The sequence below is a fragment of the Mus musculus genome, chromosome 16 (assembly GCF_000001635.26).
Source record: "Mus musculus strain C57BL/6J chromosome 16, GRCm38.p6 C57BL/6J".
Classification (NCBI taxonomy): domain Eukaryota; kingdom Metazoa; phylum Chordata; class Mammalia; order Rodentia; family Muridae; genus Mus; species Mus musculus.
Genome location: NC_000082.6, coordinates 18,903,675 through 18,920,134, shown reverse-complemented (window position 1 = coordinate 18,920,134; position 16,460 = coordinate 18,903,675). Strand labels below are relative to the sequence as shown.

Genomic DNA, 16,460 nt, shown 5'->3' with positions numbered 1-16,460 from the left:
CAGTGGCTAGGACCACAGTCTGCAATGCATGTGGAATTATGTCAGGTCACAGAACATCAGCCTCTGATAAGAAATTTAACCTTTCAAAGCCCTAACTTAGAAAACTGTCACAGTTCACTCTCAGTCCATCACAGAATACATGCTGAGAATCTGCACAATGGACACTGAGTTGGGTCCAAAGAGGCTTAAGACAGCACCTCCCCTCCAGCATTACTGTTTAGCAGTCTAACAGGGAGACCAGGATATACAGCCTTAACCATCAGTGTTTTCTGAAGTGTCAAATGGACAAATAAATGTAGGTACTAACTAATTACATAAACAAGTCAACATGGGCAGGCCAGGATGGCAGGTGGAACTCAACCTGGGCCTCACAAAAAAACCTTGTCTCAACTAAAACAACCTTAATATCTGCACACAGGAAAGCACTTGAACAGTTCATTTATGTTTATAAAGTTAAACTCTACCCAATGTTGGGGGAGAGGAGGGTTATTGGTAAATACACCACACAGATTTTCAAAACCCAGTATGTTAAGTGAAAGAAATAACAACAACATAAAATAAATAAATAAATAAATAGATAAATAAATAAATAAATAAATAAATAAATAATGGCTTTTACATTAAGTTCAAGAACAAGCCAAACTCATCACTGCTTTCATAAAGGCGGGAACAGGAAGTGTTCCAGGTAGTAGTGACACAGCACAAACATACACAGACAATTCACTTGATATATGGTATATATAGACACAAAGAACTTCCTAGCAGAAAACAACACAGCATGCCAGCTATGACACTGACAGCTGAAGGAGATGGTCTAGGTGGGGTCAGGGTGTCGTCCATCTCTCAGCCAGGCCCAGCCTCAGTGCTTCTTCCTAAATAAGAGGAAAGTCTTTCTGCATGCTTCTGAAAAGGAGCTGACCTGAGGCACAAGATGAGGAATACACTGTGCACCATCAAAAACAATGGATCTCTTTCCTTGAAGTCTTCCAGAGTCTCTGTCTTCCCAGTTCTTAACCTACCGTACAGCCAAAGCTCAGGCACTTACCCAGACAGAGAGTGAGCGGTCCTTGCTGCCAACAGCACAGCAGCAGTATGGGCAGCTGGGCTTTGTAGAGCTCCCATTCTTCTGCTTCTTCTTGAAGATTTTTGGGTTGAATTTCTGAAGTCAAATAACCACAGTTAAAATAAGTAATCAAATACCAAGATGTCCTACAAGTACAAGTACCCAAGTATACTGGGTAGTTTTTGTCAACTTGACACAAACTAGAGTCTGCTGGGAAGAAGGAACAGCCTCCATCAGACTGGCTTTTAGATATGTCTGTGGGGCATTTTCTTGATTAATGATTGATGTGGGAGGGCCTTGCCCACACCTGGGCAAGTGGTCCTGAGTTGTATAAGAAAGAAATCCTGTAAGGACACTCCTGCCCTGACTTCGCTCAATGATTGACTATAATCAGGATGTGTAATCCAAATAAATCCTTTGCTATCCAAGCTGCTTTGGTCATGGTGCTTATTAGAGCAGCAGAAAGCAAACGAGAACACCAAGCATCAGAAACACCAAATCTCCGCCCACAGATAGTCACTCAGACTCCAAGCTCAGCCCTGAGCATGCATGATTCAGTCTTGAAAAGCACAATGAGATACTTTACTGATGATGCAAATGAAAGCTCAAGACGGTCAGAAAATAAACGCATAGAATGGCAAAGTGAGGACTGAAGACAACACTATCACATGCTCTATTTATGAAGCCAGCAGACAGGTCAGGGGAATAAAAGTTACTGGAACTGCCCTTTTCACTTCATCCTTTTTTATTTATTTATTTTTAAAGATTTATTTATTGATTTATTTTATATGAGTGCACTGTAGCTGTCTTCAGACACACCAGAAGAGGGCATCAGATCCTATCACAGACTGTTGTGAGTCACCATGTGGCTGCTAGGAATTGAACTCAGGACCTCTGAAAGAGCAGTCAGTGCTCTTAACCACTGAGCCATCTCTCCAGCCCTCAGTTCATCCTTGCCTGGCAAAGTCAGCAACATTAGGACCTGAGGACAAGTTGAGCTTGCCAGGGGTCACCATAGCCTGCTCCCTGCATCCTTTTTTTCTTTAAATTAGTGTTTTGTATATATATGTTGCTGCACAACTTGCAGTGCCTGTGAGGGCCAGAAGATGGTGTTGGAGCCCCTAAACTGGAGTGAGCTGCCACATAAGGGAAGTCAAAAAAACTAGCAGGAGGTCTTCTTCTTTCTCCCCTGGCTATATCTGTTTATCTTACTGATGGACAATGACCTCCTTAACTGTCTGCTGGCATGGAGAGCTGATTCCCTGAGGTATCTCACAGATGCTTTAAAAAAGACAAGGCACACAAATGGATCAAGAGGGTGGAGCTCTTAAAATCATAGAGGAATACATCTACAAGTAGAGAAAAGGCAGCTTCTAAGAACCTGGTGTCAGATGTACAGAGAGGCTTTCTCTCCAGGGAAATGACCAGATACTGGACACGATGGCAAATTAATGTGTGTGTTCTGAGCTTCATCTTCTATTACCACTAGTTAGGCTTGCAAAGTTTTGTAGGTCCTGATAAGGTGAGTGTTACTTTCTTACAGAGCAGTTGAGTACCACATAAAAGAAGAGACACAATGATTTCAAACATATGTCAAGAAGGCCCTAGTCTCGACAAAATCCAACATGGACTCCCAACACAGTTTTAAAGACGCAGCATTTTATTTTACTCCTAGAAAACGTTTAAGGTACAATGTACTACACTCACTTATAATCAATTTAAACAACACGCGATCAAAGCCCATTTTGATCAGGTTCTGGATGGACCTTCATGATCAACCTAGCCATCAATCTCTTATATTTGGTTATTCTACATTAAAAAATGAAAAATCCACATTCTAAGAGGTTATTTGTAACTCCTTAATAGCCTGCTTTGGACAGTCTCAAGACATTCTAATTAAAGTCACCCCGTGTTGAGCTCATTCTCGAAAGTCTAAAAGATAAGCAAAGGCTCTCTGGATACATGGGCTTAGCTATAACGTGGTGATAGAGCACTTGCCTAACATGAACAAAGCTCTGGGCTCCAACAACATTAAACAACAAAGACTGGACGCACACACTAGTATTCTCAAAATAGGCTGCTGCTGGGTGTAGGGAGATGTATACCATTCCAAGGGTACCCAGAATGCTCTTTGTTCACAGGAACTGGGCAAGGGAGCACCTATGGGCAGACATAAAGCCTAGCATAGAGCTACAATATTCCTAAGACCGATCCAAAGAGATTTACTATTTTAGAATTTAACAAATATAAAACAATCCTACATACATATTCCATTTTACAAAAAAAAAGATGCACCATAATGTGCTGACTCTGAGAGCCCAGAGCTCAGTCTCCATGAGACACAGTCTTAGAAAGATGTCTTTGGGAAGCTGACACTCCCTAAGCTCTAAAGACAAATGTAGGTCACTGCAGATGGCTCAGGATGGTACTGATAGCTAGGATTTCTGAGGTGAGGGACACTCACCACAACAGTCACAGCTTTCCGGTGACCCACAAAGTCCATGTTGGTCTTCCAGCCCTCTCTTTCGATGATCTGAGCAGTGGGGCCAGAATTATTCATGGCATGGGCAGATACCAGGTAATGGCCATCAGGTGACCAACTAAGCCGGAGAACATGCGTCGTTCCTCCACACTGTAAATAAAATATAAGCTTGAAAGAAGTTCAAGAAAATTCTCACCTCAAAGATAAATCAAACTGTGATTTACAAATGTACGTTCATGGGACATGCACCATACTTCTGCCTGAACCTTATAGTCTCTCCAGGTGGCACACCAGTAAGAGCTTTCTGTCAAATGAGTATGGAAACTGTGACATCATCCACTCCCCGCTTACCCACATGACTGAACATAAAATATCAGAAGACAGAATATTCAAAGACCATTCCTTTAGGTTACCAGCTCTGCATGGGCCAAATCTATCTGCTTCTGTACAGGACCTGTTAGTCCCAACAGAGGGTATCCACTAAAAGAAAAAAAAAAAATGGAAAAAAAAAAAGTGCTACAGACACCCATCCACCCACAAGCCAAACTGGAACATGTGCCTGTAGTACAGGAGGTGTCATTACTGTGCTACCCACTCCCTTGAAGTTGTCTCTACACTTTCAACTGGTGAGGACACCTGCAGAGAAGAGATTTATATAGTCCTAATATACTGTAAAGAGGCATAGCATAAAGGCACTAGTCCTATACTGGCCTGAAGGTTGATGCAGGTATCCTTTCACAGACCTCTCCCAAAAAAAACAGAAGGAGGAGGAGGAGGATAGTGAGGAGGAAGAGGAGGAGGAAATAATAATAATGATGAAAAGAAATAGGACCAAAGCCAAGATCAGCTTGGGTCAGCCTTATTTCCTGGTTCCAGAGTAGTAGAACAAGACCCAGTACTGCCTCCTCACCCCAGTGTGGGAGGGTGCCAAGGTCTAGGAACCACAGAAGCCCTGTGCCTGGCAGTCCAAGCCTCAACGTAGATGTGATAGGTGCAGTAGCCACATCCTCTACACCAGACAGCTGTGGCAAAAAAGGTAGGGGAGGTAAGGTAAATTTGGCATACTGCAACTGACCCTGGCCAGTAACCAAACACTTAACTGTCTGAAAATATCCACTCGTGTGTCCCATGCTTTTTGAAGCCTTCTCTGACAAAGCCCCCTTACCTAGACAGTTTCTGTAGTCTGGACACTGTCTTCACCATATGCACAATTCACATGAATGTCTATATTTCCCACTGGGCAATGAGTATCAAGGGGAGAGAGCACATCACAATCCATTTCTACTTGTCTATACCCAGTACTGCTTTATATAACACAAGATACTTAACAGATGTCTAATCAATGACAGTCAACTCAGATTCCACATGAAATCAGAACGCAAGCAGACAGTAAAATACTGCAGAAACTACTACAGTCTGATCTCCCTCCATGTTGTATAAACTGAATTCTTCCCAACAGAGAGGTCAGCTGGCCTACAGTGGGACTGTCAGTAAACAAAGCAAAAGCACAACCAATAACCTAAGAGAGCCTCTTCTACTTGTGAACACTTGTGAAAACTCCCCAAGGTAAGAAAGCAGTTCACCCCCAAGTCAAGCACATAATGTTACAGGGACAACTCAGAGGTTTTCTTGAGCTTTAATACCTGTCACTAAATACTCTAACAAAACAGGAAATGGAACCAAGAATTAACCAATGGGATCAAGAAGCTTCTGCAAAGGAAACTATCAGCACAACAAAAGACAGCCTACAGAACGGGAGTCTTTGCCACCTATTATTCAAAGAGGATATTAATATCCAGAGCATATAAAGAACTGCAAATGGCTGCTGGAGAAAGGGGGACCAATTTTCTTTAGGAGTATAGCCACTGGTACCCAGGAGCCAGTAAATAACCCAACACCCATGTACGGGTAAACAACCCAAATTAAACTCAAGTCTACTTAAAAAAGAAGGGGAGAGGGAGAGGGAGAGGGAGAGGGAGAGGGAGAGGGAGAGGGAGAGGGAGAGGGAGAGGGAGAGGGAGAGGGAGAGGGAGAGGGAGAGGGAGAGGGAGAGGGAGAGGGAGAAGGAGAGGAAAGCCAGACAGTGGTAGAGTACACCTTTAATCCCAGTACTCAGGAGGCAGAGACTGGCCTGATCTACTTCTACTGACCAAGTTCCAAGGACAGCCAGGGTTTACAGAGAAAAACGCTGTCTCTCAAAAAAAAAAAAAAGAAAAAAGAAAAAAAATCCAGAAAAAGAAGAAGAGGAAGAGAATTTAGAAAGGCTTCCAGAGAAGGCAAGAGGAGATAAATAAATATGAATAAAATATACATGTGTATAGAGCTGTCAAAGAATAAATTTTAAAAATGTTTTTAAAAGGAACAGTGAAAATTAATCTCCCCGCAAAAAGTCAAACTGGCAATGAATGGGCTAAAAATGAAAGCCCTCAAAATAACTTCTTTATATACTTTTAAAAGTATTTACTATCCTTAGCCATGTGTAAAAGGCAAATTAAAACTACTATGAGATTCTACCTCACCCCAATCAGAATATCAATCAAGATCAGAGGCAGTAACACTGGTGATAGGAATATCAATCAAGATCAGAGGCAGTAACACATGCTGATAGGAATATCAATCAAGATCAGAGGCAGTAACATTGCTGATAGGAATGTGAAGGAGAGGAATGATAAGGGTGCAAACAGTGCAGCCAGTATAGAAATCAGTACATTAAGAAATATCTAATATGAGGTAACCCAATCACAAAAGAACTCCCACGATATGTACTCACTGATAAGTGGATATTAGCTCAGAAACTGAGAATACCCAAGATATAAGTTACAATTTGCAAAACACATGAAACTCAAGAAGAACGAAGACCAAAGTGTGGACACTTTGCCCCTTCCTAGAATTGGGAACAAAACACCCATGGAAGAAGTTACAGAGACAAAGTTTGGAGCTGAGACAAAAGGATGAAGAGATTGCCATATCCAGGGATCCATCCCAAGCTGTCACCATTGCATACACTAGCAAGATTTTGCTGAAAGGACCCAGATAGAGCTCTCTCTTGTGAGACAGCCGGGGCCTAGCAAACACAGAAGTGGATGCTCACAGTCAGCTATTGGATGGATCACAGGGCCCCCAATGGAGGAGCTAGAGAAAGTACCCAAGGAGCTAAAGGGATCTGCAACCCTATAGGTGGAACAACATTATGAACTAACCAGTACCCGGAGTTCTTGACTCTAGCTGCATGGGTATCAAAAGATGATATAGTCAGCCATCACTGGAAAGAGAGGCCCATTGGACTTGCAAACTTTATATGCCCCAGTACAGGGGAACGCCAGGACCAAAAAGTGGGAGTGGGTGGGTAGGGGAGTCGGGGGGAGGGTATGGGGGACTGTTGGGATAGCATTGGAAATGTAAATGAGGAAAATACCTAATACAAAAAAAAAAAAGAGAAATATCTAATAAAAAAAAAAAAAGAATGCTCTGCTGTGTTTACAAACATTTCCTCACTACCCATATTATTATGTTTGAAGACACTATTGGAAGGAAGGAAGGAAGGAAGGAAGGAAGGAAGGAAGGAAGGAAGGAAGGAAGAGAGAGAGAAAGAAAGAGAGAGAGAGAGAGAGAGAGAGAGAGAGAGAGAGAAATACAACACTGTATAATGCACCTTTATCACTCCTGGACATGTGCCCAACTCTGTGCCCTACCACAGAAATGCCTAGACACCCATGTTTATTACAGCTGCATTACTTAATCCCCAGATGCCCATGAACAAAAGCATGAATTATAAAAGTATGGCATACTTACACAAAGAACAACTTTATTCAGCCATCCAGAAAAAAAAATCAAAATTTTGAAATTACCAGGAAAATTGCTAGATCTAGAAATTACTATACTCACCAAGGTAAGCTACACTCAAAAGTTGTACACATTGTCTCCTGGCTTAGGGTGTGCGGGTGTGAGTGTGTGTAGGTCATGAGACTAGAAAGGGATCACAAGACAGGAAGAGAACAGTTGAGGAAGTGCAGCACTCGTCAAAGCATACAACATGGCAAGTGGGAAGGAGGTTACCAACGGAGGAGGATATGAGAGAGGGAATGGAATTCAGGGATGAGGTAGGAGGAAGAGCAAAAACAATAAATCATGTTTCAAAATGCTATAATGAACCCTAAAAGACTATATGCTACTTAAAAATACTAAAAATAAAAATATAATAAAATATTTTTCATTTCAAAGTTGACCATGAACACCTCATCGGAAAGAAAAGATTTTATCACCTAACTCATAAAACTAGAGACCCCTAAACTGCATGCCGCAGGGCCTGCACCACGGCTAGTTCCCTCACTGTTCAAGAAGTATAGCAGGGGTAGAGGCCAAGCTCTAGACTGTTTCCGTTACCTCATCAAAAGGCTTGGTGATGCTAGTCTCTAGCTGCCAGTCCAGCGTCCTCCATACCTTCAAACTTCGATCATCAGCTTGAGAGGCAATATATTTACCAACGGGATCCCAAGTCAAACCTTTTACTAAGCCAGAATGACCTCTCAGAGTTGCAAGAATTTCTGTGAAGGAAAATAAAATAAAATAAAATATGAACAGGTGTTATCTATAAGAAAAAGAAAATAGCCACCACATAGAAACATAAGTTGTAATGGCCGATTGAATGGACCCGAAGGGACCTGAGCAGTCTAACTTAACTAATCCCACTCCTAAATGCAAGCAGAAGAGCCCCGTATTTCACCTCCACCAAGGCAAAAGAAAACTGAAGAAACGGCTACATCATGCAGGCCAGCATAAGCTAACACATGTGGGGGCCACACAAGACCCAGAGGAACAGTAACAAGGGTACAAGCTGGAGCCACAGCTGCTAACTCTTACCCCAAATCTTATCTGCAGCAGGCGCAGATATTTGTAGCCTGGAAGGTACCTCAGCAATTGTGAGGCGAGCCTCCTAGACAGCCCCCAGAGGCTCACAGTTCAAGACGACCAACATTTAGGGGTCTTTTAAGTGAGTTAAACTGGAAGTTAATGCTGAAGACACAATGTGACTGAGTCACCTCATTCAGATCTGTAGTCAATGCTATACCAGTCTCTAAAACTGCCCCCTCCTAAAGCTGAAACAAGTGTCCCCACACATGCCAGTAGTAGCTTCAGAAGGAACCAAAATGACTTAAATCCACACAATGGTTGATGTGTTTTAGCCAGTGAGAAAAATGGGCTCAAGATCCTCAGAGGATGTGTAGAGCCCTGGCTGTCCTGGAACACCCTTTGTGGACCAGGCTGGCTTCAAACCCAGAGATCAACCTGCCTCTGCTTCTTAATGCTGGGACTAAAGGCATATGCCACCATGCCCAGCTCTAACAATATTTTACTAGTTATTAACTGTAACACTATACCAAACTGTACAATCTCTCATAATTTTAAATATGTAAGAAGAAAAGCTACTCTCTTGTAAAACTGTGTTTGGTACCCCACAACTGCTGGATGGTTTCAGCTGAGATGGCCGCTGAGCTGAGGCCAGAGTCCAAAGGCAGAAGGTACACATATTATATGTGAAGTGCCAGCATCTCTCAGAGCCAATTGTCCACATGCCACCTTCATGAACTATGAAACACTCAAGCTAGTGCTCGGCTAGTTTTTCTTTAGCATAAATCACTTTTTAAACCTTAAACAAATATAGTTGGTAAGGAACAGCAAAACTGGGATGCTAACAAGACACTCAAGTCCTTGACCACCTAACTTTCTGTGACTAAGATTAAAAAGACAGACCACCCATTCCCCTTCCCCACCCTGCTCCACATTGACTAGCAGTACTGTTGGCAGCAGGCCTCTTCAGTTGCTACACAGTAAGGGGAACCCCAGACCTGGGAACTTCACGGCATTCCAAATGACAACAGTGTTATCCACGCTGCATGAGGCCAGCCAGGCGTCGTGGGGAGACCATGCTACATCCATCACATCTGGAAGAAAACAGGGTGTGAGGGTAAGACCTTTTACCTGGTATGCACTTGGGTGATGGTGGGCATGCGGGAGCAGCCTTTTCTGTAGGCCAGGTCAACTGACTACAGCTTTTACTCATGAGTATACCTAGTTAGAAACCCTAACAACTACTTTTATTTTGTCATTTTCCAGTGAGCACTAAATTTCAAGCACTAAATTGGCCACAGTGCCTCCACGCTGCTTACAGACAAAGCCACTGAGGACACAGCCTGTAAGAACTTTTAGGTCATGTGGCTTCAAGCGCACATATTACAACCACAACCTGGGGTTTCCTGCTTCTGTGGCCTCAAAGATGCTCTGCTGCCTGCTACCTTATTCTCCAGTCCCTGCTGGGCCTTCTCCAGAACCTTCACACCTCGAGAAGAGACAGTGGGAAAAAAGCATGCAGCAGAATACACAGGCAAATCAAGAGCATTACTGTCTGAGTGTCATTGAGGCTTGTCCCCACTACTAATCTTCCAGGAGCATCCCTTCTCTGTTGAACCCCCACAAAAGCAAGCACCATTGTTTTTTGCTTTCCTTTCTTTCTTCTCCTTCCCTCCTTTCTGGTTTTTTGGGGGGTTTTTTGGTGTTTTGTTTTGTTTTGTTTTGTTTTTGAGATAAGGTGTCACATAGCTCAGGCTGGCCTAGATATATAGTCAAAGATGACATGACCTTGAACTCCTGATCGGTCTGCCTCCACCTCCCATGCGCTAAGAGTATGAGTATGAGCTTTCAGGACCAGCTTATTAACCCTCATTTGTTTGTGGCCCAGCTTTATTACCTGTAACAGCATCTTTTTAACTTCCTACCTTCCTAAGAGCACTGTGAGGAAGGAAAGTGAGAAGCTGCAGTAGAACCCTACCAGGTATGTCCCAGCACTAACAACCATCAGCTGTGTTAGTGACAATGACCATTCTTGCCCTGGTGTAAGAAACCCTGTCTTGGAAAAACCAAGGGAAAAAAAAAAAAAAAGAAATGTGGTTTCATATATTTTTATAACACCGATACCTGGCACAGTTAATTGTCACCTAGTCTTTTCCCTGCAGGAACTTTTTTTTTAAAATAGAAGATATTCAAAGTTTAAACTGCAACTTTTTCAAGAATTTTTAATGACAGCATGCTAGATCTTCCTTCCCCATTGCACTGTGTTTGATGGCACACAATTCATATATACCAGCATGCTTCACTTCATACTCTGTCTAGGACATCTTCATAGCTTCCTTTGTTTTACTCTATATTCAACATGGAAACCATTCACTATTATAAATAGACCTAAATTAATACTGAACACTAACTACCAGAGTTCTATTGTTTTGTTGAGATGGGGTCTTGCTTTGTAACCCATGCTGGTCTTGAACTCAATATGCTGCTAGGATAACAGACATTTGTCACTGCCCATGGCTCTGTAAACTACTTTTCAAAGCCTTCTATGTGTACCCTTATAGTGGGTACAGCAAGACTAGGCTACATATCAAGACCCTATCTCAAAATAAGGAAAACAAAACTTCTGTGCCTTTACACTTCTACATACTCCCTTATTAACAATGAGGATTGTGACCATTATTACTTCTAGTGCATTAGGCACAATTTTCAATATAAGCCTTAATTAGATTACTAGTAAAAGGAAATCTAAAGTAGTCTTTTTAGATTAATTTTCTCATGTTTTAGGACTGTCTACTGTGAAATCATTCTGAGCAGTGGATGTTAACATAACTAAACACAGTGTCTACTTGATGAAGAAAACAAGAGCTTACAATTCTGCAGGAGTAGGCATATAAGCCCCAAAATTTATAATGCCAAGTCTACAGCAGAAAAGATGCCGTCAGGAGTCAGGCATGGGAGTATACCCCTTTAATCCCAGCACTCAGGAGGTAGAGCCAGGCACATCTCTGTGTGTTCAAAGATAACCTGGTCTAGAAACTGATGTGGTCAAATAAAACCCAGAAAGTAGAAGGCATCATTTTCTTAGCAATTTGCAGACTAATGTCATATATTATCCATCAACATCAACTAGTCAGTTCCCATACTGTATAGAAGCTTAATAAAGTAGACTGTTACTACCCATCATAATTTCTTCTATTCCTGCAAGCAAAGCTAAATGGAACACGTTAACCTTGAAAATGTCACCTTGGCTAGAGAGCTGATAAATATTCACTTCTATCTTAATTATCTAGTGTTTATCTCCTGTGTATTTGGTTATACATTGTATTTCTTGAGGCTTTCTTAAAATTAACTTCATGAACGGCTTAATGGTTACTATGGGACATGTGAAGAGAATCCATTGATGAGTCCATATAGTACACAAAGTTCTTCCATACAGTAGAGCCTTCTTCAGTGCTGTTTTACCCAAAGCTTACAGTGTGTCAGACACCACAGATACTGTGAATAATATTTACTGTAACATAGTTTATCCACTGGACAGTCTAACATTTGTGCCTGGCTTCTCAGAGAATCTACACCCGTAATAATTTTCTCTGAACTCCAGACTTGGAGCTTGTCTTTAAACTGTTACACAGCTCTGTTCCCTCTGGCTAAGATCAGCATACTTCACCAGGCAGTGGTGGTGCACACCTTTAATCCATTTAAAGTGCTTGGGAGGCAGAGGCAGGCGGATCTCTGCGTTTGAGGCCAGCCTGGTCTACACAGTGAGTTCCAGGACAGCCAGGGCTACACAGAGAAACCCTGTCTCAAGAAAAAAAAAAAAGATCAGCATACTTGAGCTACCACCCCTAACCCAACCCTTTACGATGTAATTTCTGGTTGTTATTATTCCCACAATCATTCTAGCAATTCCAAGAAGACAATTCTTCCAAAACATGGCGCGGGGCTCTAGGTTGCTTGCACTCCTTGGTCCCCTTGTTTTCTGCCATAGTCATACCCACAGCAACGCCAACAAATCTTCCAAAATAGATTACTGAAATACCTCTGATCTCGATTCCAGTCTGCCAATTCCAATTAGCAATCCAGGTTATTTTCAACTCATCAGAGCAATGCAGGCTGCCTTCCAATAAGAATGCATTCCTTCTACTAGTTTCCCCGGTCTTCCCCTGTCTTCATAGGTACCCAACAAGTCAGCCTGCTTCAATCCAGCTCTATCCTGACTTCATTGAGCTCATTCAATGTTACCAACAAGACTTAAAACTGCTAAGACCACCAGTGGCTTCCATGTTGTTAGGTCCAAATCAATTCTCATTTAATCTAGGGAAACAGTCTGCTCAATTGTTCCTCTGTACACATATACACACAGACACATACAGACACACACACACTTTTTTTCTTAGAGGTCAAAGCATCTTTATTTACAGATTATATTATTCTATATATGAGATTTTAAATTCTTCACCAGTAAACTTTAAGATCTGATTACTTTCAGGAAAGTAACGGGGTACAAAAATAAATTTCCTATATCAGTAGTCTTCCTATATATCAATAACAAACATGTTAAGAAATAAATCAGAAAAACAATCTCATTCACGATTGCCACAAACATGCAAACAACAAAACCCTGATAACAAACCTGCGGATAGGAAAGACCCATACAATAAAAGATTGAAAACACTGAGGGAAAAAGAAATAGAAGAAGATAACGGAGGATAGACTGCCTGTGCTGTGGATTAGAAGATACTATGAAAATAGCCGCGTTACCCAGAATACCTACCAATTCAATGCTGCCTGCATCAAAATCACAAAGTCATTCTTTTTGTTGGTGATGGTGGTTGGTTGGTTTTGGAGAAAGGATTTCTCCTTTCTCCATATAGACCTGGATGTCCTGAAACTCACTCTGAAGACCAGGGTGGCCTCTAACTCAGAGGCCTCTGCCTACCAAGGGCTAGGATTAAAGGTATACACTACCATGCTCAGCTACCAATTTCGTTCTTTGCAGAAACAGAATGACTATAAAATTCACATAAAAGTACAAAAGTCTGGGCTGGAGAGATGACTCAGCAGTTAAGAGCACTGACTGCTCTTCCAGAGGTCCTGAGTTAATTCCCAGCAACCACTTGGTGTCTCACTATCATCTGTAATGGGATCCAATGTCCTCTTCTGGTGTGTCTGAAGACAGCTACAATGTACTCATATAAATAAATCTTTTTTAAAAAAAAGTACAAAAGTCTGAAGACCATCACGACTCAAAAAATGCATTGAATTAGCACTCTACAAAAAGGCATTCTGATGACCTATATCATTAAATCATTCATGACTCCTGCTATCCTGAAGAGTTACTTGGAATATCTAAACTGATTCCTCCTGAATTTTTACTTTTACGTTGCCATTATGAAGATATTCTATGTATGTTATCTCATACATAAAAATGTGGGTTAGGTATTACCACTGTAACTCAGAAGTGAGTATGAAACTTGCAGAGAAACTCTTCCAACCACCACACAGCAGACCTGGGTTTAGTATAGCACACTTTGTAACTAAGGGATTTTAAAATATTGATTGATTGATTGATTGATTGATTGATTGATTGACTGACTAGTTGACTGACAGGTTGGTTGGTTGGCTGGTTGGTTGGCTGGTTGTAGGTATGTATGTTTGCCTCTTGGAGCTGGAGTTACAGACAGCTATGAGCCACTATGTGGGTGCTGGGAACTGAACCAGTGCCCCCTAGAAGAGCAGTAAACACTTATAATCACTGACCCATCTCTCCAGTCCTGCAATACAGGCTTTCTGATTAGTTGGTTTGTTTGTTTGTTTTAAGCTTTATTCCAAAAGTGGTATATCCTTAATGATGAAGAAAAATGCATAATGAATGACTATTACAATGACTCAAAGTGAAAGTAACATCTTTAGGTAGTCAGGGGACAGGACATGGTTAGAAAAGAAAGAAGGAAGATCAACCAGCATTTGAAACAACATAGCTAGTGTTCGTGTGCACATTTGGGGATCTCAATGTGTTGCTCTCCTTTACTAAGAAAGGTTCACAGACACACAGGAATAAACAAACACACACACAGAGCTCCTCTTATCCTCTCTTAGTCTTATCATTTCAATCCTTCACTTATTCCATCTCTTATTTGTATTTAGGACTCCTTCTTCCAAATTCTCACTAGCATGTCCAGAACCAAACTTTGAAACCTTTCTCCTTGCAAACATCTCAGAATTCTGAAAATGACATATTTCCTATTGTTCAGGATGGACATAAAACATGGATATTCTTTTCATGTTCAGTGTAACTAACATGATCTTCTCTAAATTCTTCTGTGTATTTCAGAACTTGTATTAGATACACCAGGAACTCCTCCTCTGATCACTTCTGAGTTAGCACCCAGGGCGGGGCTAGCATTGCCTCTCACTTTGATCAGCTTCCTTTTTCAGGTCTCTCCAGTGCCACCTTTAACTTGATCATGAGAGGTTGCCGCAGGCTTCAAATTCTCACTGCAAAACCTCCTGACCTTACTGTTCACTCAACCAAAAGCAGAATGATCTCAAAGCCTCAACCCACTCCCTCTACCTTCTTGTGGCTCTCCATACATCAAGCCCAGGCCCATACTCCAGGACCTCTGCTCCTGCTCTTCTCTCGCCTCTCTCCTCAGAGTTCACCAAACTGGAAGATGCTCACAACAGCATCCTCCCTCTCCTCATTGCTTCCTAGTCTTGCCAATTACTTCCATGGCTCCTTCCCTGGTGCTTGTCACATCTCTTACTACATAATTAGCTTCCTGTCCATCCTTTTTAGTTTTCTTCCGGTATGACAATTAAACCTAGAACCACATACCACATAACCAGTGAGTTACATCCTTAGCCCTCTTTTTGAGACAGGGTCTCACTAAACTACCTAGGCTAGACTTGAAATTTGATCTTCCTGCCTCATGCCTCCTAAGAAGCCAATTACAGTTCTCTGTTGCTGGGTCTAGCTAGATCTGTCCTTTTTACAAGCACTCATTGAGGGAAGCACTGGGCTTGGAAGACATGTGATCAAGTAACTGTTACATGGATGAGTAATAAAGTTGGGAATAAACAATAAATCTTATTTGGTTAATGAATTATATATCTCTCAAAAAAGACTGTGAAGCCAAGCACAATGGTTCCTGCCTATAATACCAATATTCAGGAAACTATGGCAGGAAGATCATGAACTTGAGCCCAGCCTTGGAGATACACCAAGTTACACATCACCATGAGCTATGTGCAAAGAGTTTGCCTCATACTTAATAAAAGTTTGTGATGATAATATATACCTATTTTCCTACTCAAATTTGGGAAAGCTGTTTAGAAAGCTGAAGTAGGACTTGGGTCTAGGCAATCAGGGCAAGACTCAATTTCTAAAACGAGAAGAGAAAAGAAGGACAGCTGGAGTTGTAGTTCAAGGGCAGGGTGCTTGTCTAATATGCAAGACCCTGAGTCAAATCCCCAGCATTGTAAACGTTTTTTGAATAAGTCTACACTTTAAGTCAGATGTCATGTATTTCTTGGTAATATTATTCCTAGGTATTCACAACTTTTTACGTTATTGGTCATGAGGCTTCTTTTATAATCATTAGATATTCTATTTGGCTATCACTAATAAAAGATACATGCTTTCATATGAGGCTAACTGAATGGCTTACTTCAGTAGTTCTAAGTGTTTTCTTCAGTGCTTTGTTATTGCTTTGCTTTTGCTGGATATGACACAATGCTTTACTTCTGTGTTTCCAATATGTCCTCTACCCTCTCCTGTAGTCTATGTAACTGTACTACTAAACCTTTCAAGCAACAAAATACACAGCTTAACTCATTCTATCTTTTCTCAGTATAAAAGAAAAATAGACTTAACTGTGAACTGCAATATCTGCACGCTCATTGTCTTCTTTTGGGCTTTGTCACATTGTTGTTGTTGTTGTTGTTGTTGGGTTTCGTCACGTTATTGTTGTTGTTTTTGTTGTTGTTAAATATGGTTTCACTATGTAGCTTTGGCTGTTCTGAAACTCTCATGGTGCTGGTCTTGAACTCCCAGAGATACATATA

The 16,460-nt window shown here is 41.4% G+C and overlaps 1 protein-coding gene across 6 annotated transcripts in view; it reads right to left on the bottom strand.

Moving 5' to 3' along the window:
* Hira (histone cell cycle regulator) overlaps positions 1-16,460 on the bottom strand; it is a 93,560-nt gene that overhangs the window by 50,175 nt on the left and 26,925 nt on the right. For all 6 annotated transcript variants that reach the window (XR_003951761.1, NM_010435.2, XM_006521799.4 and 3 more), the window contains 4 exons: positions 9,392-9,487; positions 7,929-8,089; positions 3,528-3,695; positions 1,046-1,159 (listed from right to left, as the gene is read on the bottom strand). Coding sequence is in view for 5 of the 6 variants with exons in the window: in NM_010435.2 (NP_034565.2) it covers positions 1,046-1,159; positions 3,528-3,695; positions 7,929-8,089; positions 9,392-9,487 (539 nt within the window). In the remaining variant the exon portion in view is untranslated. The remainder of the gene's footprint in view (positions 1-1,045; positions 1,160-3,527; positions 3,696-7,928; positions 8,090-9,391; positions 9,488-16,460) is intronic.